A 25,222-nucleotide genomic window follows, 5' to 3' on the forward strand; every position below is an offset into this window, starting at 1 on the left:
GACCCAGGATATATAGAGTATGAACTGTAGATCAGGAGAAATGATATTGGGTGCGCCTTGTTATACTTTTGTGCTGTAAAGTCACCTGCAATGGGTAGAGATGTTAACACTTAACAGCAGTTTTGGCTTAATGCTATCCCCATATTCTAGAATCCAAACAATGCTGTATAGTTTGTGTTACATACAACCAAAACTGCCTGTTAAAATCTTTGCCCTTGCAAGGGTAATGCTATCCCCATATTCTAGGCTTTATATTATGGCAGTCTGTAGTTTTGATTTCATCAGGAAAATAAATGTAAAATTAAAGAGGGTGTTATTCCCAACTCGAATTTGGCCTTTCTCTATGGAAATACTCAGTCAGTCCAGTGTTGTAACGTACTTTTTTTTAACACATTAAGCTTTGATTAAGAAAGTAGAATTCCTTGCAGGTAATCTGTTCCTCAAATTATGTGAATAAGTGCATTCTTAACTGATGTGTCGTTAATAATATCTTTTCAGATGAAGAAATTCAAAGAGAGACAACTTGCTGCTATTAAAAAACTTGAAAAATTTGAACAACTTGTAAAAGATGACGATGACGATGACGATGACAATGACGACGACGATGACGACGACGACGACGACGAGGACGAGGATATAGAAGAAGAAATAGACCTCCCCCTTCATTCGGTAATGATGCAAAATTTAAATATCTATCCCTGTTTATCCCTGTGTGCTTAGTTATATCAGTCTGATTTTTGGGTTGTGTATCCTCTGGTAGTTGGTTCGTCTGATAGGATTAGTGATTATGGATGTTACAGCTCTTACTTAGCTAGGTCATTATGCGTGCTTCTGTGTCGGCTAACATGCTCATTATTGCACGAGCATTTATATTCTTATTGTTAGGCATTATTCTTTTTGTAACCTATGTTCCATCTTGTTGATCTTTTTTTAAATGTTTAATTATTTAGTTATACAGCTGCCGGCAGTTCAACATGCTATTATGTTGGAATATCTGAGTGTTTTATTATAATATATATATCTCTTTTATTGTGTATTTTTATGTCAGATTGTGTATGGTCGATCTCTTAATCAGTTTGTCAATATATATGCTTTACTGAAGGGATGTGATTTTTTCATCTGCTTTTGTATTCCAAGTTGTCACTTACCCTTCTGTTCAGACCTTAATTTTCGTGGACACCATCCACCAGACTTTCCAGACCTTCATTAGTCAAGTTACATCTCTCTCTAACTCCCCTTACCTAACTTGTGCTTAAGGTGGCTCTTAGTAGAAGCGGTATCTGTCATCTCGGTTTGAAAGATTTACTAATAAAGACTTGATTCACTGACTTCTCAGGTTGTTTGTTTATGCTAAGATCATCCTATGAATTGATATGAGGATCGGGTTTTTTTAGGTCTTCTGTCCATGTGATGCAAACATGACTTGAGAGCAGTAAAGCAAGGTTCGCGTGGTGGGGGTGGGTGGGGGGTTTCAAAAAGTAATCTCAATCGTTCAACGCCTCATAATTTGAGTACAGTAAATTGCTGTTTTCACAACAATGGCTACAGATGTGAACTCTTTAAATTACTCATCTGGAAGTCTGGAACCATCTACTAATAATTGTGTTTGTTGTGTTGTCTGACAGGAGAAGTAAAAGATCAAGGCAACAAACTATGGAATTTAACAGCAACCGCAGTGGTAGTTATTCAAGTAGTTTTGAGCAATACATTAGTATGGGAACATGAGATGTTTTTTTTTTTGTTATAAAATAAAAATAAACAAGTATAAGGAGAATAAATAAAATAGAGAAGAAAAAAAAGATGACAATCTTTTTATTTAAATATTTCTCATGTGCAATACAATATTACAAAGTCTCTATTTATAGGTTACAAATTATAAATGAAAAATCATCTAAGTAAATGGAGAAATAAATTTCAATAGTAATGGCCATTAATTCTAATAGTAGTGTATAGAGTATTGGGGAAATAAATTGGGAATTAATATTGAGAGTTACAATATGAATGACATTCACACATTTATAATATATTCATAACATTTTTCTTTTTTTCTTGCTTTTTGTGTGTGTTTTTATGGACTAGACCTTTTTTACAAGTTAATGTTAACAACTTTGTGTAAGAGGAAGGTATGATTTTCCTTTGCATTGGGTTTCAGTTGGTGCTTTTGCCTTGTGATCAGTTATGGTGGATGCTTTTGTTGTGGAAATATTTGCTTTCCGGCAAATAATTACAAAATATTGTGATGTCTTTCTTTTTTAATAGGATGCCCATTGATTTATTAATTGTGCGGAATTTTGTTTATATCCTTGGAAAAAATCTTAGAATTTTGTTTATCACCTTAAATGATATTTGTGCTTTTAAATTAGAATTTTTTTTTGTATTTTATCCAACATAATTTTGGGACCAAGTACAAATCGCTTTATTTATTATTCTTGATTATTTCCTTATCAATAAGTACGATGATTTGAGAGCAATTAATGAGGTTGTAGTCTCCAATAAACGAGAATTTTTATAAAATACTCATATTTTTTAAAGAATAACACTAAATATTTTTCATTCAAAATTTTGTCCAAATGTCCTTGTATATTCATAACTCAATATTTCCTTCTTTTCTTCTACCATTTTAATTATACTTTTAATAGTTAGCATTCTACAATTATTATAATTATTCAATCTAGTCATAGGAAATTTTGTATAAGATCAATATTCAATTTTATAGGTTTACTTCAAATTAATATTTTACAAATTTTAATTCCATACGCTCCAAACGTTATTTTTGTAAACTAATATATCCACCAATCAAAGTATGAAAACTAAAAAGGTTCATCTACAATTCAGCTTATGACGGTATAATATTTTCAGAATTTGGATCAATTAATTTGTATATTTCAAACTTTTTAATATTCAATATTACAAAATCAAAATTTGAAATTTTCATACTAAAAAAAATTGTATTGTTCAGTTCAAACTTTCATCATACAAAATGCGGAATCAAATATTATTTTCAAAGTTCGAAATTTCTGCTTTGAAGTTCTATTATTTTTCAGAATTCAATTTTTTTTTTACATATTATGATATTTTCATAAAAAAAATAACTTATGATTGCTTAGTTATAAATCTGTCGAAATAATATTAATTTTAATGCTTATATTATCTTATGTAATTATGTGCGAGATATAGCTATGTTCTTAAGTTCTGTTTGCCCTATTTCAGAGTTAGAGTGGGAAAAATGGCACGGCGGAGCCGGCTCCGTCACGGAACGGCGCGGTACGTGTTACTGTTCTGTGCAGTGATTCGTGTGTCGCGTGCTGTGATTAGCCCTTGACATTTTGGTCATTGCACGGCATGGCACGCAAAAGATCTGGTTATGGAACGGCACGGCACATAATCACGCGAGTCACGTGTAATTAGGATCGTTAGGTCTTAATCAAATGGTGAATCTTGAAGAAACTAATTTAAATTATGAAAAAATAGTTAAACGTTTAAAAATAATTAAACGTGAGAAACGTGACCAGTTATATTTGGACACGGCACGCGAGTCACGGCGTGACTCATGTGCCATGACCATTTGCGTGTCGTGTCGTGACGTGACAAGAATGTGAAATACTGTACTGCCTGGCGCAGTGCTTCGATTTCTCTGTGCCTGAAAATATTTTTTTTGTTTCTGTTAGCTTTTTAAAGGATTACGAAAAGCCGTAAAATAATAATAAAATTGGAAAAAGATCTAGTAAATGTCACAAGCAGTAATAAAAAAACGAATAAATTGTGAGAAATTATAAAACCTTAATTTTGGATGCGAGGATGAACAGTGCGCGTCCTCTATCTGCCTCACGATTTAGCATCTACGGCTGAAGTTGCTTCCGCCTGACGTCACCTGACGTCACTTTATTTTTGCGCTGGGCTAATGATTACATATTGGGCCTGTTCGGCTGGGATGGAATAGAGGAATTAGACGGAATTGACGTTCTATTCCAGCCGAACAGACATAAATTGAGCAGGAATTAAAGGAGTAGAATAGAGGAATTAGAGGGCTTCTTCCGCTTTTCTCAATTCCAACATAAAGGTGAAATTAGGAATTAGACTTGGAAAAGGAACGCCAACAACCATTTTTACCCCTTCTTTTGCTTACGTGGCAATTTTATCTTCATTTAATATTCGTCAATTCTCTTCTACCGACACGCTTCCAGAGAAGGAAAAAGCTTTTCTCATTATTTACTCCGGCCATTATTTCCGATGATCCACCGAGAGATTTGCGAAACTAAGAGTACGAAATGGCTAGACACAAATTTCTCTTTTAAATGAGATCCCTCTTGCCATAGTTCTTCTTTCATCTTTCTTTCCCTTTTAGCTGTTGTGTATTAGACTGGAGGTTAACGATAGAAAGGTTATCAAAATTGCTCTCGCGAAAATGGTTCCAATTCCAGCATAGCATGGTAATATTGACAAGTATGACATATTGAAAGGTTTTAGAAGAAAATGATTCTAATATGTGTACAATGCGATGCTTGTATAGAACTCTAAACAGCAATTTAATTACAAATTAACTCTAGTTGTAGGAGAGAAATGAAATTAAGCTTAGACAAGAAGAATATGCATTCATTTAGAGCGTAGAGGCTGTTGGAGAAGAAAGATGCGACTGTCCATTTGATGCAACAATGGACACATCCATTCTATGTTATCACATCCCCAATTCATGCTTATATATTTCTCCAATTTTATCTTCTTCTTTTTCTTGTCCCGTTAGCTAATAAAAAATTTAAAAGAAACGAAATATTGTGTTTTAATATATTTATATTGATGTTTGCTTTAAGATTTAATCATTTCTACTAGATACAAGCAAAATTTTCTATTTTCAGTGGCATGTTGCATGAAAAATATATACAAAAAATCAACAAGGCTATATGAGTCATTTCTCTACTAGGTTCATGTTTAATGACTTTATATTTTCACAATTCCAATTAATATACTTGCCGAACATGATAATAGAATAGTGGAATATCTCAGAAGAGTGATCAATTCCTAATTCCACAATTTCTCTATTCTCCTCTATTCTCTTGCTATTCCATAGCTTGCCGAACAGGCCATTACGATTTGAGCTGGGCTATCACTGCGGCATTAAAAAAAAAAATTCCCGCAGATATCAAATGGTCTCTTCTCCAGAAAGCTTTACCGCCTTCAAATGACCAAAAAAAGAAAAGGGGCGAAAAAAGAACTCACCACCTCATGCTCTCGCGACACGTAGCACGACCTCGCTACGTGGTCTTCTCGCTGTCCTTCCCGTATATTTCGCTCCCGTCTGCTACTCGCTTTCCTTGCCGCCAGCCCATCCTCTTCCTTACCCTAATCTCGAGGAAGGCCGCAATTCCCACTGCCGTTGGTCCTCGTCGCTGCTCCGAGGTACGTTACTACTCTCCTTGTTCCAAACAAATGATTTGATTTTTCACTTAATTAAAACCTAACTTATACCGGTATGTTATCTGATCACTAAAACCGTCAAATACAAAATGGGTTTCAAAATATTGCTGCTTCTATTAAAAATACTACAGCACATTGTCTTCCGTATCAAAAATCGGATGTTCTATTTCTAAAAAAAAAAATCGGATGTTCAAAATCAAATGTCATTACATGGTTATTTAAGGATTTCAGGGTATTTAAGGAGTGGACAAATGGTCATAATACATTTTTTTTTTTAAATCTTGATAGAATCTGTTTAGTCATAATGCATTGACAATTATAAATTTCATGAGATTAGACTAGACTTGTATATAAGACTACAAGGCTTCAACTGGAGGCATTTTGGACGAAAGTTGGTAAAGAAATACCATGCCTTAAGCAGAGTAAAGTAACACATCCACTAAATGAAATAACAATAAAATAAGCAGAATTACGTACTATAAAATATGGTAGTAATACTGGCAGAAAAAAATACCACGGCTACTTCTTCAAAGACACTGGTACCAAGTTATGGTATCGTTGGCTGTGCTTTAGGTTCCAGTTATTATACTTTTTTGTAATAGGTTGTTATAATACTTATAAATCACATAAGGACCTACAATTTTCCAAAACAGCCCCAAATTACAAATATTTGCAAATTGCTCCTTGCCAATTCAAAAGCTGGTAAAAAAACTCGTAACCGTACCAGTGACTACGTAACATAAATACTAACGTTAGGGAAAAAAATGTTCACATTTTTGCATTACTATAGCCTAGGTAACATAAATACTAACGTCTTTTTTTTACCTCCTACTATTTCAGGTTATACCAGTTGTTCCTATCAATCAACATACACGTACGTAACTTTGACTGCTCCTTATTCTTCTATGTTTCTGTTTGAACAATAGAACTAAATAGACTAAAATTAGGCACACATATTGGCAAAATAGAAACTCAATCCAGCTATAATTTGCACCAAGATATGTCAAATTCAAATGATAATATTGAATGTTGATCAATTTAGGAGAATTGATTAACAAAATTAACCTGATAGATTAAAAATAGTTCCTGTTTGTGCGCTTCTGTTCTATCAGATTAACAAAGAAAGCAAGATTATTTACATAAAGTTACGACATAATGTGAATAATTTTTATTGCAACTTTCAAATTTGCATATATAATCTTTGAGAGTCACGCTTCAAAATTATGTACTTTGCAATGGAACACAATGATAGACTTTAGCCCCATGTTTGGTTGTGGCCTAAAGCTAAGGAGGCCTAAATTGGTTATTCCAACTTAGGCCGGTCTAAATTATTCATGTTTAGTTGAGGCCTAAAGTTAAATCATAGCTTAAACTATTCCTTGTTTGGTTAGAGTTGGTGGAGGACTAAAGTTCTGAAAGCCTAAATTGATTAATTATTTATAATAAGATAATAATTATATGATATTAATATAGTAATAATAACTGTAATATATTATTATAAAATTTATTTAATATATTAATAATATAAAATATTAATTATATAATAATAATTATTAATAATAAAATACTAATTATATAATTATAAATTAATAATAATTAATAAAATGATACTAATTATATAATCTTATTAAAATAATAATTTAATATATTAACAATATAAAATATTAATTATATAATTATATATTAATAATAAGATACTAATTATATAATATTAACATATCAATAACAACTATAATATATTATAATATTATTATAATAATGATTTTCTATATTAACAATATTAATTATTAATTATAAATTATAAATTAATAATAATTATTAATAATAAGATACTAATTATATAATATTAATATATTAATAGCAACTATAATATATTGTAATATTATTATAATAATTATTTAATATATTAACAATATAACATATTAATTATATAATTACATATTAATAATAATTATGAATAAGAAAATATTAATTATATAATATTAATATATTATAATATTATTATAATAATTATTTAATATATTAACAATATAGGATATTAATTATATACTTATATATTAATAATAAGATACTAATTATATAATATTAATATATTAATAATAACTATAAAATATTATAATATTATTATAATAATAATTTAATATATTAACAATATAACATATTAATTATATAGTTATATATCGTTAATAAGATACTAATTAAACAATATTAATACATTAATAATAACTATAATATATTACAATATTATATAATAATTATTTAATATATTAACAATATAACATAATAATTATATAATTATTTATTAATAATAATTATATAATTATTTATTAATAATAATTATCAATAAAAGGATATTAATTATATAATTTTTATTATAATAATTATTTAATATATTAACAATATAAGATATTAATTATATAATTATATACTAATAATAATTATTAATGATAATATACTAATTATATACAAATAAAATATTATTATAATCGTTTAAGTTAGGCTATGAGGTGGAATAAAAATTAAACCACCATGTGAGGTGGTTTAATTTAGGCCGGCCTAAAGATCGGCTTATGCCATCTTAGTCTGGCTCAATTAGGGCACGTTTGGTGGAATAACGAGGCCTAAACTCCTTATTCCACCCTTTAGGTCACAACCAAACATGGTGTAGAGCCATATATGATCATGCACCAAAAGAAAAAAAACCTCCCCTGAACTGTGTCTATTATCTTTCTAGACTTTAGAGCCATATATAATCATGCACCAAAAGAAAAAAAAACTTTCCTGAACTGTGTGTATTATCTTTATGATTGGACATTTATATTTAGGTCTCATGTGTGTCACGTAACTGAGTGAGCTGTACTTATTTAATTATATTTACCTGCTGTCTGGTCCTCCCTGTTGGTCACATGTAGGTAGCCTATCCTCTTGCTGACTCTAATCTGGAGAGAGAACGCAATTCCCACTGCCGTTCGTCCTCGTCGCTGCTCTGAGGTACGTTACTACTCTCCTTATTTCAAATACATGATTTGATTTTGCGCTAATAAAAACCATTTGATTGCCATCTACTCTGAGTATATGTCAATCGCCATTTGATTACCGTCTATTGGAATAAATTACAGCATCTGTTTATTGGACTAAATTAAAGTAGTACAAGTGAGCAGCCTTGGTTAGTGTGTGATAAATTAGAATTCATTAATGGCTATTGTCCATGTCCACTTGCACATGGAATTTCTAATTATAAAAATTTCAGTATTCCTAGCATTACAGAAGGAATATATTAGATTATGGTAGCAGTACTACTTTTTGAAAAGTACTGCTACCAGGTTATGGTACCGTTGGCTGTGGTGTAGGTTTTGGTTATTACACTTTCTTGTAATACGAAGCTGATTTCTTCAACCAAATTGGTCGCCTATCCATTTTCCTCCGATAAAAATAAATTAAAAGTATCATTGTTTACCAAACATGAATACATTTCATTCAACTCCTAAAAATTCCTCCTCCTACAGCAGGTGTAGATTGGAAAACACCAGCTCAGGAAAAAAAAAATTACAAGCCAACACTTCTACTTTCATTACTGTTTCTCTCTCAATATGTCTTCTTTTCTTTTTTTTCCCCATTCCATCTCTTTATTCCCTCCTTTACTGTTAATGAGTTTTATATATTAGGGGAACTAAATTCAATGTAGTTAGGGGTGGGAGGGAAAAACAAAAAAAATCAAATTTTCAAAGTTAGATGTCATATACCAACTGAAGTAATTTTCTTTTCCCTTATTTCAAAGAAAAATACGCATTTTACTTCTGCATAGCAAGCCCGCTAAAATTAGTTATCCTTACCAAGTTGGGTCTTACTTTATTACTGGCATCTTTCTTCATGTGATAATTTTCAATGAGACAATAACATAATAATATCATCCAATACCTTACAGAGACAATCTTTTGGCAGAATTTTTTTTCCCCCTTTTTTTAGATTTTTTCATTACTACATTCTAACTGACAAAATTATTAAAGTTTCATTTTTTACTGCCTATTATTTCAGGTTACACCAGCTGTTCCTACCAATCAATTGACATGGATACATCTAATGAAACTTGAAAACTCGATATGAAAGCGGAATTCGTGCGCCATTGCTCTTTTGGAGCTGAAATTTTTCCTCGGATCCATCCATGTCACTGGAAAACTCGATACATACTATTTTCCTGTTTTTCTTTAATATGTAATAATAATTTCTATAAAAAAATAACTACCGGAAATGAGCATATGTTGGATTTCAAATTAGATGTATACTATTTTTTCTTGTCACTGCTAAACCTTACATTTTTAAAATATATCAGGATCAACAGATAAAGTGGCACGCTACTCTTGAAGAGAGACTTGAGAAGATTTTATCTGACGAGACAATGCCGCCTCCAAGGTTTTGTCTATCTTTTTTTTGTTCATTTTCTTTAGTATTCTTTAATCTTTATTTCTAGTCTTGTAATTATTTTGATCTAGATAATTTCTTTCTTTTGGCCATGTTGAATTGTTCTTCCCACTGTTGTTACTTCAAAATGAAGAGTGAGGCTACAGTACAATGCATAGCACAAATTGGTCTGTACTACCGATTAATATTTTCATTTTTGGAGACCAAATAATCGATCTGAATTGTTCAACATGATCTCCGTATGAAAATGTACTTGAAAACTAAATTTTTTCATATTTTTACAGTTTTTTTAACTATTTTTCAAGATATGCAGATAAAACTATTTTCGATTGGTCTAGAATCTTTAGATCAAGTGATTTTCTACCTATCTAAAAGGAAAGTAAAAACGTGAAATTTTATCTACAAGTACATTTTTTATATGGAGATTATGTTGATCAATTCAGATTGATTGTTTGTACTTTGGAAAAAAAAATATGGATCCATAGCACAAACCAATGTGCGCTATGCATAGTACTGTAGCTTCACCCCAATATGAGTATTAGATCTAAATTTTAATGTGTAGTTTTGCTTTTGGTGTAATAGGAAGCTCATTTCAAGGAGGCTGATTCAGTTAGAGGAATAACTTCAAGAAAAGAGTATTTACCAGCTTTACCCTAAAATAAATATATTTGGTGGTGTTTGAAATATGTTTACTGCAAAAAATTAGTTTTTAGGTTGTACAAATGTATTAATTCATTATGTAGTTGAGATTTGTTTATAACAGATTTACCTTGACAATTTTGAGTACTGTAAAAAATAATTTCATCACTCAATGTTTAGAATAATATCTATTGGCTTTTGTTGAAATATCCAACAATATTCTAAAATTGCATTAAATTGATGCACAATCAAACAAAACAGTTGAGGCATATAACACCAGAGGATTGACACCGAGAAAACACAAAAGAACAAATTGCGGCGGAGCCACAACCAAGGTAACTAGTGATTTTGAACTTTCAATTTTCGTGGTTATATCTTGTCAAATTGGATATCAAGGAAAAGAGGAGCCAGCACATATTGTATTCCGTTTTCATATTGGATATGGTATCTCTTGCGGTCCCCTATATTTTATAGAATAACTTTTAGTCGAGTAAAAATAATTTTGGCATCTATTTGAATTAGAGTGAGGGGGGTGTCCGATGGGCATCGGACCAAATAGGGTTCGATGAGGGGTTTAAACCGTCGGATCTGCTTTAAGATTCGCACTCGCAATTTCGCGTCTGCTTTAAAATCCGTACACACGAATCTTAAAGCAGATCCGACGGTTTAAACCCCTCATCGAACCCTATTTGTGTCCGATGCCCATCGGAAACCCCCCTCTCCCTTTGAATTATAGGTGCGTATGCTTTAAAATTCGTGCCAGACATGTCAAAATATTTTTGGTGCCTATTTGAAATATAGAGGGGTCTGTTTTCAAATTCAATTCAGGTTAAAACGGACGATGCAAAGTCTCATACTACATAGTAGGATACCGCACTGGATTTCGAATTCCTTTTTCTATCACTTACAGATTGTCTGTGAGTTTACCTGTACAAGGAAAACTTTAGCATGGACAAAAGTAAAATTATGGAAGTAGAGATACCAAAGATATTATAAACCCATAAAAATTGAATGGGGGTGTTACTGACAGTAACACCTCCTCTGGTTACCGTCTGATGAGAGATGGACGGCTCTGGGGCTCTGGTTGTTTCATGCTGATGTTTGCTTTCGTCACCTCCCACTACACAGCTAGGGGCGGACCTAAGAGTGTTCCAGGGGGCAGCTGATAAACATTAACCTAGAATGAAGCATTTTTTGCAGAACACGACCTAAAAGTTCAAACACGCACAAGCGCAGCCTTGCAAATTATCGCTAAAGACCCTTGGAGGTTTCCTTATTTAGAACGACATTCCTAAGGCTTGGAAAGTTACTAAATCCACTAGGGGTGTAAACGGTCGAATACGGATTGGATAGTGGTCTTACCGTATCCGTTATAATTTTTCGGATACGGATATATAGTCTCGGATACGAATACGGATCGGATATTAAATGTCACGGATACGGATCGATATCGGACAGATACAAATATTTTTCATAATTAACTTGTTAGTTACAAAACATCTATTATATTATTAAAATATTCGTCACTAATTATGTCATAGTGTTATATTTTTCATCAATATATATATATATATCTAGAGGAGGGTTCAAATGCCTCCATTTTTTGTGCCTCCATCATGCCTCCATTATGTCATAATGATTATTATTAGAGTTTTTAAAAAGGAAGCAGCTAACAGTCCCCCAAAAATCCTCGGAGATTTTCAACTAATTTTGTAAACATCAATACTAAATCCTGTAAACTAATTCAACAAATCATATAAACATAAAAACGCGTGAAAGCTGTTAAAAACGCGTGAAAGCTATTGAAAACGTGTGACAACTGTTGAAAACGCGTGACAGCTGTTGGGGGACCACCTTCTGTGAACACACACATAATATCCTGTAAACATACACATATTATCCTGTAAACATACACATATTATCCTATAAACATACACATATAATTCTGTAAACATATATAGTGTACTTGAAATTATAGCAGTTGAAATTATGGCAGTTAAAAACGCGTCAGAACTAAGCTAAAAATAAAAGACTTTTATACACGGAGATTTTTGGGAAACTGTAGCCCGGGGGACATTACCTTTTCTCTTTTAAAAATGGAGGCATGATGGAGGCACAAAAAATGAAGGCATTTGAACCATCCTCATTAATTAATCCTTGCATTGTTGTTGTCATACAATTAATACAACAAGAAAAACTAATTATATTACAATTTATTGTATACAATTACATTTAACTAAATAGGTGCTTGGAGCCTAAATTTTTTTACGTGATATTATAGTAGTATTGATTACATGGCAAAAGTTCATGCTCTGTACGTAGCGTAATGCACAAGTTAAATTGCAAATAGTCAAAATGTGGGATAAATTCATTCAAAAAGGCATGGATCTAGAGGTTAAAATGAAAAACAAAAATTCACATTGAGTTGCAGTTGCTTTTATTAGTAGTCTTATTCTTAATTAAACCTGAGGTGGTTTAAATAGCTAAAAAGGTAAATCCCTACTTGCTCCACAAATTAAAGTGTGTAATGAAAAGGAAAGGAAAGGTGGGATGGAGAGGGTATATGAGGACCTCAGTTTCTTTACATTTTCATTTAGAGGTGAGAAAAATTACTAACTTTTTAAAGATAGTTCACTTCTTTATCTTTTCCTTCCGTTCATTCTTCTTCTAAGTTTTAATTTTAATGTTCTAGAGGAGGTGACTCGGTCATGTTAGATTCGCTTTAAAGTTTATAAGGACGACTTAGACTTATAACATGATCCAAATTATTGCAAATTTAAATTTGCTCACATCAACTTCAATGCAAATTGAGCAGTTTAGAAAAAGTATTGGACAAATTAATTCCTGGGAATCGATAGTAGATGTTAAGGGAACTTTGAAGAGTGAGGCTGTGATACTATGTACAGCGCATATTGGTATGTATAGCGCATTTTGGATTGTACTATGAATTAATGTCTCTATTTTAAATCCAAAGTAATCGATCTAAACCGTTGAACATGACCTTCATATAAAAATGTGCTTGTAAATTAAATTTACTCCGCAGGTATATTTCAATATGAATAATACCAACTTTGTAAAACCTAAATTTTTTAAAATCAATCCGTGCTATGCATAGTACCATAGACTCATTCAACTTTGAATATATCTTTTCTTTTCTCTTTTATTATTAAGAAGATAAGGGGTTTTTCTTTTTGTATTTATCCAACATAATTTTGGGACTAAAGGCTTAATTCGTTGTTGTTGTTGTTGTTGTTGTTGTTGCTGTTGCTGTTGCTGTTGCTGTTATTGTTGTTTATCCAACATATTGATTTTAAGATATATCAAAATAGTTGTAATTGCCAATTTATTTATGAACTAAAATAGTTCTGCTGTGCAAAACTAATATGTAACATTGTGTGAGAAACAATTCAATTAACTCATTAGATGCAAAAGTTGACAAAATTACAATCAATTCATTTAAATGGTACAGGAGGACTCCGGGTACCAAAATATCACACAAATTATGTCAATATCAGTTGAGACTAATAACTGCTTGAAATTTTAAATGACACTCCAAATCAATCTCCCAAGTCCAAACATTTTAGTTAATTAATGCAAATACAAATTCAATTAATGGGCTCTACATCAACAGAAGACCGTGAACACTGAACACCAATCATCCACATCATACCGGGTAGAATAATATTACATCCCATAATTTGATCACCTCTTTGTTTCTATGTTTCGTGAAAAGCCCATGTATTAGCGTGGGTAGAAATTTTTTCACACCAATGCATAACAAATTCAACAGTATAAATTTTGTGTACATTTAATTATATAATGATTATGTAATATACATATTGTGGAATATAAACGAAATTTTACTAGTGCGTTAATCTTTCATTTAGACACTCTTTATTTTTATTTGATGGAAATAGATAGTTTAAAACAGGTATGAAATATCCATTTCATAGAAATGATGATCGGAAAAGGAAAAATAAATATTTCAATAAGATGGAATTAGTTATATTTCACTTTTATTGACGTGATTAGAATCGCTAAAAATATAAAATATCATATGCACAAGTGCGCGCTTTCTGTTTATTTCGCAGTTAATTGTCATGTGCATCTCTACAAAATCACTAAATAAAAATATCATATGTGCCCGAATATTGAAATATAAATTAATTTTTTCTCTGTCTAATTGTGGTGTGAAAAGGTACCATGATTGTGCTCAACATGTTTTACGGGGGCATATTAGATGTCACCAATTAAGAGGAGCATGTGCCATCTACGCCGGCCTGATACGTTTTATTAATCCAGCACGAATTTTAAAACGGATCCTATATTTTAGTACGGCCCGTCACTGTCAGGTCCAAATTATTTCGACTATAAAGCTAAAGCCCCTCCCTCTCGATCCCGCGCCGCCCCCACGATTGCGAGTAGCTGAGTCGTAAACCTAACCTTATCCACGCCGCCCGCCGCCTGCTTTTCATGTCGACTGATCTTGAAGCAACCCAGGGGCGTGATATGGCCACTGAGGGTGTCGCCGGGCAAGAGAATCCCTTCCCTGCCTCCAAAGGCTGGAACAAGATGAGTGACCCAGGTTATAGGGAATGGAGCCGTGCGTGCCGTCAAATTACTCTACACTACTACATTCCACAGTACCTTCCAAATAAGGAGGCCTTCGCTAGCGGCATTATGGGAATAGATGACATCGACAAACAGCGATTGAAGTACGAAGCCGAGGTAGACAGATTACTCTAACTCTACACTATTTTGGTTTTTCAGAAAGATGAAGACACATATATAGTTGCAACATCTTCTTCTAGGCTTTATATTATGGCAATCTGTAGTATTGATTTCATCAGGAAAATAAATGTCATGTAAAATTAAAGAGGGTGTTATTCCCAACTCGAATTTGGCCTTTCTCTATGGAAATACTCAGTCAGTCCAGTGTTGTAACGTACTTTTTTTTAACACATTAAGCTTTGATTAAGAAAGTAGAATTCCTTGCAGGTAATCTGTTCCTCAAATTATGTGAATAAGTGCATTCTTAACTGATGTGTCGTTAATAATATCTTTTCAGATGAAGAAATTCAAAGAGAGACAACTTGCTGCTATTAAAAAACTTGAAAAACTTGAACAACTTGTAAAAGATGATCCGCCATGCAAGAAGCCAAGAACCTCAGACGAGGACGAGGACGAGGACGAGGATATAGAAGAAGAGGACGAGGACGAGGATATAGAAGAAGAAATAGACCTCCCCCTTCATTCGGTAATGATGCAAAATTTAAATATCTATCCCTTTTTACGCTGTGTGCTTGGTTATATCAGTCTGATTTTTGGGTTGTGTATCCTCTGGTAGTTGGTTCGTCTGATAGGATTAGTGATTATGGATGTTACAGCTCTTACTTAGCTAGGTCATTATGTGTGCTTCTGTGTCGGCTAACATGCTCATAATTGCACGAGCATTTATATTCTTATTGTTAGGCATTATTCTTTTTGTAACCTATGTTCCATCTTGTTGATCTTTTTTAAATGTTTAATTATTTAGTTATACAGCTGCCGGCAGTTCAACATGCTATTATGTTGGAATATCTGAGTGTTTTATTATATTATATATCTCTTTTATTGTGTATTTTTATGTCAGATTGTGTATGGTCGATCTCTTAATCAGTTTGTCAATATATATGCTTTACTGAAGGGATGTGATTTTTTCATCTGCTTTTGTATTCTAAGTTGTCACTTACCCTTCTGTTCAGACCTTAATTTTCGTGGACACCATCCACCAGACTTTCCAGACCTTCATTAGTCAAGTTACATCTCTCTCTAACTCCCCTTACCTAACTTGTGCTTAAGGTGGCTCTTAGTAGAAGCGGTATCTGTCATCTCGGTTTGAAAGATTTACTAATAAAGACTTGATTCACTGACTTCTCAGGTTGTTTGTTTATGCTAAGATCATCCTATGAATTGATATGAGGATCGGGTTTTTTTAGGTCTTCTGTCCATGTGATGCAAACATGACTTGAGAGCAGTAAAGCAAGGTTCGCGTGGTGGGGGTGGGTGGGGGGTTTCAAAAAGTAATCTCAATCATTCAACGCCTCATAATTTGAGTACAGTAAATTGCTGTTTTCACAACAATGGCTGCAGATGTGAACTCTTTAAAGTACTCAGCTGGAAGTCTGGAACCATCTACTAATAAGTGTGTTTGTTGTGTTGTCTGACAGGAGAAGTAAAAGATCAAGGCAACAAACTATGGAATTTAACAGCAACCGCAGTGGTAGTTATTCTAGTTTTGAGCAATACATTAGTATGGGAACATCAGATGTTTTTTTTTTTGTTATAAAATAAAAATAAACAAGTATAAGAAGAATAAACAAAATAGAGAAGAAAAAAAAGATGGCAATCTTTTTATTTATATATTTCTTGTGTGTACAATACAATATTACAAAGCTTCTATTTATCACATTAATTCTTTTCAATAATCATCCTTACTTGAGTTCAAAGTTTCTAATACGTGTATCAGCCAGACAGCCACTTGTATCAGAACTTGTATTTTCATACCAATACCATAGGAATCGTGTACCAGTAAGCTGTACCTCTGTACCTGTACTTGTCAAAATTGTTTCTAAATTAACTATTTTATTCAAATGTCAAAAAAGTTGTTAACTGGGCATAATTAACTTAGTCCATTGGAGGATACAGGAGACAACAAGGCAATACTAACCATAATTTGCTGCTGACAAATCTAATTATTAGACATGACCACTGATTTATCTACAAATAAAGGAGACTCATACAACCTAAGGTCCCATTTTCAATATCATGATGTATCTTGAAATCATGACTTGAATTTACTAGCTAATAATTTGCTGCTGACAAATCTATAATATATAGAAATTTTTGGAAATACAGAACAAACTAATTTTTTTTTTTTTTAGAATGTAGGAAGCATTAAGCAATACCTGTTTCATTAAATATGAAACAAAAATTACATCTCTCTAATTAACAAAAGCAAGAACCGCTATAGACTCCAAATGAGATATGTAGTTTAAACTTTCCAAGCTTCATCAGTCTGTTATCAGCTGAGGGGCATTTTGGTCATGTTAGATATTTGTACCAGACCTTGTCTTGTAGTACCAGAAAGGAACCAGTCCTTACATGCATTTTTCAGATTTCAAGCCTTTAATCAAGCATATAAAAATGAATGCAGCAGTATACTAAAATAGTAGTATAAACTTAAATCAATGCCACATTTAAATAAATAAAAATAAAGACATCAAAAGTACTCAAGGAGTATGCATTATCCAGCATCAGTGCATAATACCAGTAACTAGCATCCATATTGTATTAACAAAATAAAATACTGAAAAGTAATTAAGGAGTTCACTACTATTTAATTAAGTATATGCCATATTGTGGAAATAACTACTAATGGTTCCAAGTGATCGGCGGAAGAAAAATCTAATTATTCGATTCCTTACAAAACATGCAAAAACTTGGCCACTTGTTCCTCAACACAACTATATTGATTATCTCTAAGACGACCCGTGCATCGGAGAATAAAACGAAGCCTTTGAAAAGCATGTGGCCTCATGCGTATGATATCATGAGAGTCTTTGTGGTTTTTTATGTCGTTCATCAAACGATCATGCGCTCTTTTTCGTTGAAAATTTGCCTCAGCTTTGGCTTCTAAAATCTGATTCTTATTGTACTCAATAAGAATCAGAATATTCAAATATGCAACATATGTTACAAAAGCTGCTATAAAATAGTACTATCGCCTTCATAATCATTCATCCTTTTCCTAAAAACCAAATGAAGAATATTATTGCCGACAAACAATTACTAGATATCAACCTATATGACATAATCATATTCCTAGTTTAGAAAATTCAAAGTAATGTTGTCTAACTTTTCTTTATCTGTAATACCATCACTAAATTTGGTACAAGTATATAAAGTCCGGTACAATTCACTTCCAACAAACTATCTTTCTCAATCTAAGTATTAGACAATGACTCTAATAACTGATTATACTTTAAATTGACAGTTTACATGAATTTTAAGAAATTTCAAACATTTAAATAATTTTTGAATTTTCTACACATTTTCTGGAATTTATTTGAATTTATAAATTTTTAAAGGATACTTTTGTAATTCCCGAAACATTTAGGGACTCATAAATTCCCGAAACATTTTGGGTGGCTTTAGCATCTTTCCAAGCCTTAGGAATCTCTGTGTAAATAAGGAAAACTCCAAGGGTCTTTAGCGATAATTTGCAAGGATGGAACTTGTGCATGTTTGAACTTCTAGGTTGCGTTCTGCAAAAATTGCTTCATTCTGGCTTCTGCTGGAATCTCGCCAGTCCGACTTGTCTTCTTGGGCTTCCTCGTATTTTATCTTTCTTTGGGCTTTTTCATTTCCTGCGGGCCTATTCTTTTTAAAATGGGCTTCTTGAAAATTATTCAATTTTATTTTAGAAGCCTGATTTCCTTCATGAGGCGGGTCTCAGATGTCAGTCGTCCAGAGCCCAAAAACAGGATTTTTTTTTTTTTAGAATAGAATTAATTTTAAATATTTTATCAGAACAAGTATTATTGATTTAGTTTCTATAAAAAAACAGCTTTACCGATTCAGCAGAGCTTTTTTACTATTGATTTCTGTGGTCAGATTGTATAGATGGATTATAAAATGGCTCCATCAATTCAGCGGATCGGTGGAACAAACGTCTTTATGTCTCCATCGATCCTTTTGTAGAATCCAAATTAATGGTGCTTGTTTCTTTAAAAATATTAAATTTGGTTCTATTTTTAAAAAAAATTGAAAAATAATTTCATTGTTCTGAAAACACGAAAACAGAAAACATAATGTATTAAATTTGAAAATGACAAACAATTTCATTGTTCAAGTGCCTTACATAACAAACAATTTAATTGTTCCATGCATTACATTTACCAGCTTCATTAAAAACCTAGAATACACAGAAGATTAAAATATTACATAATTTTACAAACACAATTTAAGAATCAGTTTTTAATCTAATAGTAAAACAATACTATTCAGGTGAGAGATCACGTGTTTAAAATTCAAATAGAAAATTTCTTATGAATATTAAATAGTTGAGTGATTTGACCTCTAACCTTTATTCAAAAACTTTATTAGATGCATAAATTTGATATGGTGCCTTTCAAATGTTTTACAAAGATTGTGGAGACATACAAAATTTGGAGAGAGAAGCTTACACTATTTTTCTCTAATCAATTAAAAAACAAAGCCATATTTTCAAGCTATGGGGCTATAGTTATTATAAAACTTGTATGTTGCATATGAAATGATTCTACTGCATTTATAATATTTTATTCTAAACTATATAGAAAATTATGTAGAATTATAATTGTAAAAAAATAGAGTCAATTCACATAACATGAATAGATCCTTGGATCAATCACTGCATGTATTAGGCGACAACAGCTCATGAAGAGGTGCAACCGTAAACGAACTGTTGATTGTTCAACTTCTCAATACTTAAAATGTGTTTGCAGAATTCTTTATCTCTCTCAATTATTTTCTTAAAATTTGAGATGAGGACGAGATCGGAATCGTCTTTTCAAACTCATCTCACTAAAAGCATACATGCTTTTTTTTTTCTTTTTTTTTCAGTTTATTGAAAATTAATGCATATATAAATTGTTTGTACAATATCCCTCTCTGTGTTTTTTTTTTACTTTATTCTCACAAAAAAAGAATGAGCCTCTGTGTCCCTATCCCGTGGTCTTTCATTGCATAGTAGTTGAGAGAGGAGGAAGAAGAAAAGAGGAACAATGAGTTATGGGAGGGAGGCAGGGGCAGATCTAAGGCTTAGTCAAAGGTGACTAAGTCACCTCTATAATTTCAAAATTTTAATTATATGTATAAGAATTATTAAATTTTATTTTTTTTAAACTTTTATATAGTCTAGTCACTCTTAATAAAAGATAAATGTTTAGTTGCAGCATAGTGATTAAAGCTCTATTTTATGGTTGAGATGTCTTGAGTTCAAATCTCACTCATCATTGCAGGGAGGGGAAAGGAAAGAGAGAGAAAAATAGAGTTTACATGAACTTTTAGTTAATAGTTTTGAAAAAGAAGTATTTTATTTGATGATTTTTCAGAGATGATATTTTATTAAAGGCAGTCTTTGCGAAGGTTTAAAAAAAGATATATTTTTTTTTAAAAATTCGTTAAAAAAGAGGTAGAACAAAGTAGCTAGGATATGGATACTCTTTTGGGAGTAAGGCTTAGGTTCTACGGATAATAGAAGGCCTTCCGTTCTACGGTTTGAAAAACTTATCGTATAAACTTCAAATTTTGATATAAGTAGCTCAATAAATTGGTTATATAATGAACTTGTAGAATACCAATTTTTATTATTTTTAAAAAATTTTAACTATTTTTTTATGATTTATGAAAGATGACAAAAAATGGCTTAAAAATAAAATAAAATTGCCAATGTTTTAGGTATTTTTTGACATCTTTCATAAATCATAAAAAAATAGTAAAAAATTATAAAAATAGTAAAAATTAGTATTCTACAATTTCATTATATAACTAATTTATTGAGCTATTTAGATCAAAAGTTTTTTATTGAGCTATTTAGATCAAAAGTTTTTTATTGAGCTATTTAGATCAAAAGTTTGAAATTTATATAATAAGTTTTTGAAACCGTAGTACGAAAGGCCTTATCCTATCCATAGCACCTAAGTTGTACTCCTCTCTTGGTTGACTAGTCTTGTGAACTTGTTATCATGCAAAATTATATTTTCTTTATTTTCAATGTGATATTATAGATTATATAATTTTGAATGCATTTAACAAAATTTTAATTTAAAATTTAGATAATGCCACAAATTCGAATATAAAAAATAACTTTATAAGTATAATTTACATGATACATACATCGTGCTTATAAGGAAAAATATGAATCTTGATGCATAATTTATCAATCATTGAACAATTTGAACTTTTCAACAATACAAATTTATCAATTCTTTGATTCATTATCAAATAATATTTAAATTATACAAAATTCAATAACCTGTTTTTTTTTCTATCAACAGCTACAAAACTAATTTTGGGTCATTACTTATATTTTAAAATTAATTTGACAATATTTAAAATTGCCGTTCATATATCATATATATTATGTTGTAAACTTGTAAGCTGTAATGTGTGCATGATTTTTGCATGATTAGATCCGCCTTTTCTTATTTGGCCCTTTTGTCCAAGTTACTAAGTTAGCAAGCTTTTGTAGATGTGTGCCGTGAGCCCGTGACCATTTTGGGCACCGCTAATTGTTCCGCCATCACACCATCAAATCAGAGGCAGAATTAGAATATTTTGATAGATGTAGCTGAAAATTAAAATGCACAATTGTGACAAGTGAAATTTGAACTCAAGATCTCTCAACCACAAAATAAAACTTTAACCACTAGGCTACAACTATTTGTTATTTATTAAGGATGGCTATACTATATAAAATGTTTAGAAAAGATAAAATTCAATGAAATTCGTGTACATATAATTAAAATTTTCAAATCATAGGGGTGACTTAGTCATTTTTGCTAAGCCTTAGATCCGCCCCTACATCAAATTGAATTTAATCTGAATATATATATATATATATAAGTACACCTCCTTAATGGTCACATTGCAAAATCCACAGAGAAACAATTATAAAGTTAGAAATGCTATTTAAGGACCCCCTTGCATATGTAGTTGCATCCACTTGTACAACATGATGCAATCAGAAAAGTTGCAAATGAGCTTTTGAACAGTGATCGAACTTGTACTGATAATTTTTGAAGAGCGCCTTTCTTTGGCAAAAAGAAGCAGAGGCTTTTGTATCATTGAAGCCTTTGCCTCTGCCTTCTTGGCTTACAATTGCACATACAGTGCATTATTGTTTGTGTTATTGAGGCCTTGAGGGATTCGTATCCTCTCAGGTATTGTAGAGGATTATCCTCACTTTACGGTTTGAGATTGAATCTCAGTCGGTTTGAGATTCAAACTAGCATTGGGGGTAGTATTATTGAGCTTTGAGATTTGTGTCAAGTTAAAAAGAACGGTACATATCTACTAATTGTAAAAGATTCCCTTCTCAGGTATTGAAGAGGATGTAAATTCGCATTGAGGGGGTGTATACTGCCTTTCTTTTGGCTCCACCGTAAACCTTGTAAACGAATTCAGATCCAGTGCAATACCTGACCATTATAATCTGGCACCAATCTTAAGGCGGACCTCCTATCTTTTAAATAGACACCGAATTGATTTTGACCCGGCTGTGATCGAGTATTTAATGATCGACCAATGTATCTTGTTATTTTTTTTATTTGATTTTGTTTTCAAAATTTAAGTAATTTAATTTTAAATATTTTTATGATTTTTTTCTGACGTGTTCTAAGTTTGTGTTTTGTACTCCAAACTCCAAAGGTATTGCTATTAATTACTAGATTAAACGCTAATTATTTTTTACGTATTTTGTGATTGAAAATTTGTAGTAAAGTCAGAAGATATTTTTAAATAATTTCCATTATAATTAAGTGAATTTTAGTTTAGGCATATAGAAGCAATTTCGAAATGAACAAGTCCATGCATGGTTTTGATAAAAAAAACAATTAATTATAAAAGAACAATTTTTATTTCGAGCAATCTAATGACCAATATATTGGATACATTTCAATCTCATAGTAATGTATATACATTGTTTATCCAAGAATAATTTGGTTTAAAAATGTCTTTGCAAGTTAGTATATAGTAAATGTAACCCAACAAAAATGAACTTCTCTTTGGCAAGCTCCTTTTAATGTACAAAATAGATAGATATTTATATTAAAATGTGTGTTTGGTGATCAAATTTTATATTTTTTTGGTATGTTTTTATTATTATTTGTTAAGTATTTTTTTACTATTTATTAAGTATTTCTTATCGGACTACGATCGAGTTGAGATCCAGTGAAGTAACTCAACTTTTGGGTTTTGGATCCGGACCGTCCGATTCTAATCTATGATAATCCATCCGAAGTGGAGCACACACATTTTAAGTAACGAATCAAAATTTTAAAGTAATCTCAAGCGACGAATTCGAATTAGACGATTCTCATCCTAAACCCAAAAGTTGAATTACTCTAGGGATCACCCCACCCACCCACCAAAAAAAAATAAAAAAATAGGTGAAGTCAGGGATCTAATTCTTTGAGTAAACAAACATTGATTAGATTCAATATGATGTCGATTGTCGAGTTAAATCAAATGAAGTATGAATAATTGAAAGCCTTTTTTTTGTCCGAAAGAATTTGCAGGCGTAAATAGATCCCGCGCATGCATCATCTTCGTCAGGCCCAAGAAGGAAAGTCTTTAAGTCGGTGTACCATCTAATGGATACACCAGAAAGTACGGATTTTTGGTTTGGCAAAAGGAGAGTACCAAATGATAATAGGAACCGAATCTCCTGCCCTCCGGGATGCAGAAAATTTCTGTCTCCAGAGTCACGGTAGAGTAGAACCGATTACTGTTAAAGGGTTTAATTACTGTTATTGTTTTTAAATGAGGACCCACCCGCAGTGACTCTGGGAGCAGACGATTCGGTCTCATGATAATAACATAGTGGAGTTGGCTACGGTGCTACACGTAGTATAGAGGGTTTTCGTGCAATAATTTAATATTTAAGTTTTCAAAATTCTAACGGTCAATCTGAACCGTTCAACATGATCTCCATATAAATATGTACTTGCAAACAAAATTTTACATTTTTAGAATTTTTTTACTATTTTTCTAAATAGGTAGAAAATTACTTGGTCTGAATGGTATAGTAAAAAAAAATCTAAAAAAATATAAAATTTGGTTTGCAAGTACATATTCATATGAAGATCATGTTGAATAGTTCGGATCGACCGTTAGAATTTTGAAAACTCAAATATTGAGCCATTGCACGGAGACCCTCTATACTACGCGTAACATATTAGTATTTTCCTAACAGTTCATGTAGTAGTCTATAGCCTTAGTTTCTTTCTCACGTTATATGAATATCAAAATTAAAATATTATTAGTAAGTTAAGAATATGTAGGTTATATTCTTATAGCTTTTTATTTAATGTTAATATAATATTTAGTGATGTCTTGAATACAAATAGGGAAAGTTGAATAAACTAGGTATGACTTATTGAGGAGCCTTGAATTATGTTTTCAAGCTAAAGCTAAAAGATAACAAAGTAAAAATTTAGAGTTCAAACTCACATACTAACTCAAATTTTAATTATTTATAAGTAAATTCTTATGATTTGACTTCTTCACAGTATTTACAACAAACTAATGATTTGACTTTCTCTCTGCGGAAGAAAGCCTTTATTGTTGTTTATGCTTCCAACTTTAATATTCTTTTAATATTAAATTGAATTCCATAAATATAGTTTGTAGCAAGTGTCTTTTAACTCTTCTATTTATTTTATTCACACTTAAATTTTTTAATGTTGAACAATTAAATTAAAAATGTTTTAAAATATTAAAAGTCACCATATTCACCTCCGGAGACGTTAGAGACATCAAGTAAAAATTTCAAACAATCCATCTATCATCCAATATTATTTAAATTTCTATAATATATCTTTCTATGAATTATATTATTTTTCAGTGACAAGGTGCACCAGGTGTAGTCAAATTCTCGTCAAGCACTAGAACACTCACTATGGAAGTATATGGACCCAATATAAATTCCCTGACCTCTCCTCTCCTC

At 31.6% G+C, this 25,222-nt stretch overlaps 1 protein-coding gene and 1 long non-coding RNA gene across 3 annotated transcripts; both read left to right on the top strand.

Annotated features, from left to right (window-relative positions):
- The first annotated feature begins 5,122 nt into the window (after positions 1–5,122).
- Positions 5,123–8,712, top strand: LOC144573977 (uncharacterized). Its single transcript, XR_013518112.1, has 4 exons — positions 5,123–5,394; positions 6,253–6,286; positions 8,325–8,403; positions 8,663–8,712. It is a non-coding gene; the product is annotated as an uncharacterized LOC144573977 (long non-coding RNA).
- Positions 8,713–14,849: 6,137 nt separating this feature from the next.
- On the top strand, positions 14,850–16,918 carry LOC144549705 (uncharacterized). Of its 2 annotated transcripts, none has more exons than XM_078298465.1 (3): positions 14,850–15,198; positions 15,539–15,727; positions 16,680–16,918. In XM_078298465.1, the coding sequence occupies exons 1-3, from the start codon at positions 14,944–14,946 to the stop codon at positions 16,686–16,688; spliced, it is 453 nt and encodes a 150-aa protein (XP_078154591.1). In that variant the 5' UTR covers positions 14,850–14,943; the 3' UTR covers positions 16,689–16,918. The 2 variants fall into 2 exon arrangements, with proteins under 2 accessions (XP_078154591.1, XP_078154589.1); XM_078298463.1 differs by lacking the exon at positions 16,680–16,918 and adding an exon at positions 16,449–16,649.
- The last annotated feature ends 8,304 nt before the right edge of the window (positions 16,919–25,222 follow it).

The sequence above is a fragment of the Carex rostrata genome, chromosome 2 (assembly GCF_964058835.1).
Source record: "Carex rostrata chromosome 2, lpCarRost1.2, whole genome shotgun sequence".
NCBI lineage: Eukaryota > Viridiplantae > Streptophyta > Magnoliopsida > Poales > Cyperaceae > Carex > Carex rostrata.

Excerpts from the sequence above, each read along its gene's own strand:
- LOC144549705 (XM_078298463.1), top strand. The coding sequence starts at position 14,944 with ATGTCGACTGATCTTGAAGCAACCCAGGGGCGTGATATGGCCACTGAG. Across the intron at positions 15,199-15,538 it reads GATTGAAGTACGAAGCCGAG|ATGAAGAAATTCAAAGAGAG; the intron begins GTAGACAGATTA and ends ATATCTTTTCAG. Across the intron at positions 15,728-16,448 it reads TAGACCTCCCCCTTCATTCG|GTCTTCTGTCCATGTGATGC; the intron begins GTAATGATGCAA and ends GGGTTTTTTTAG.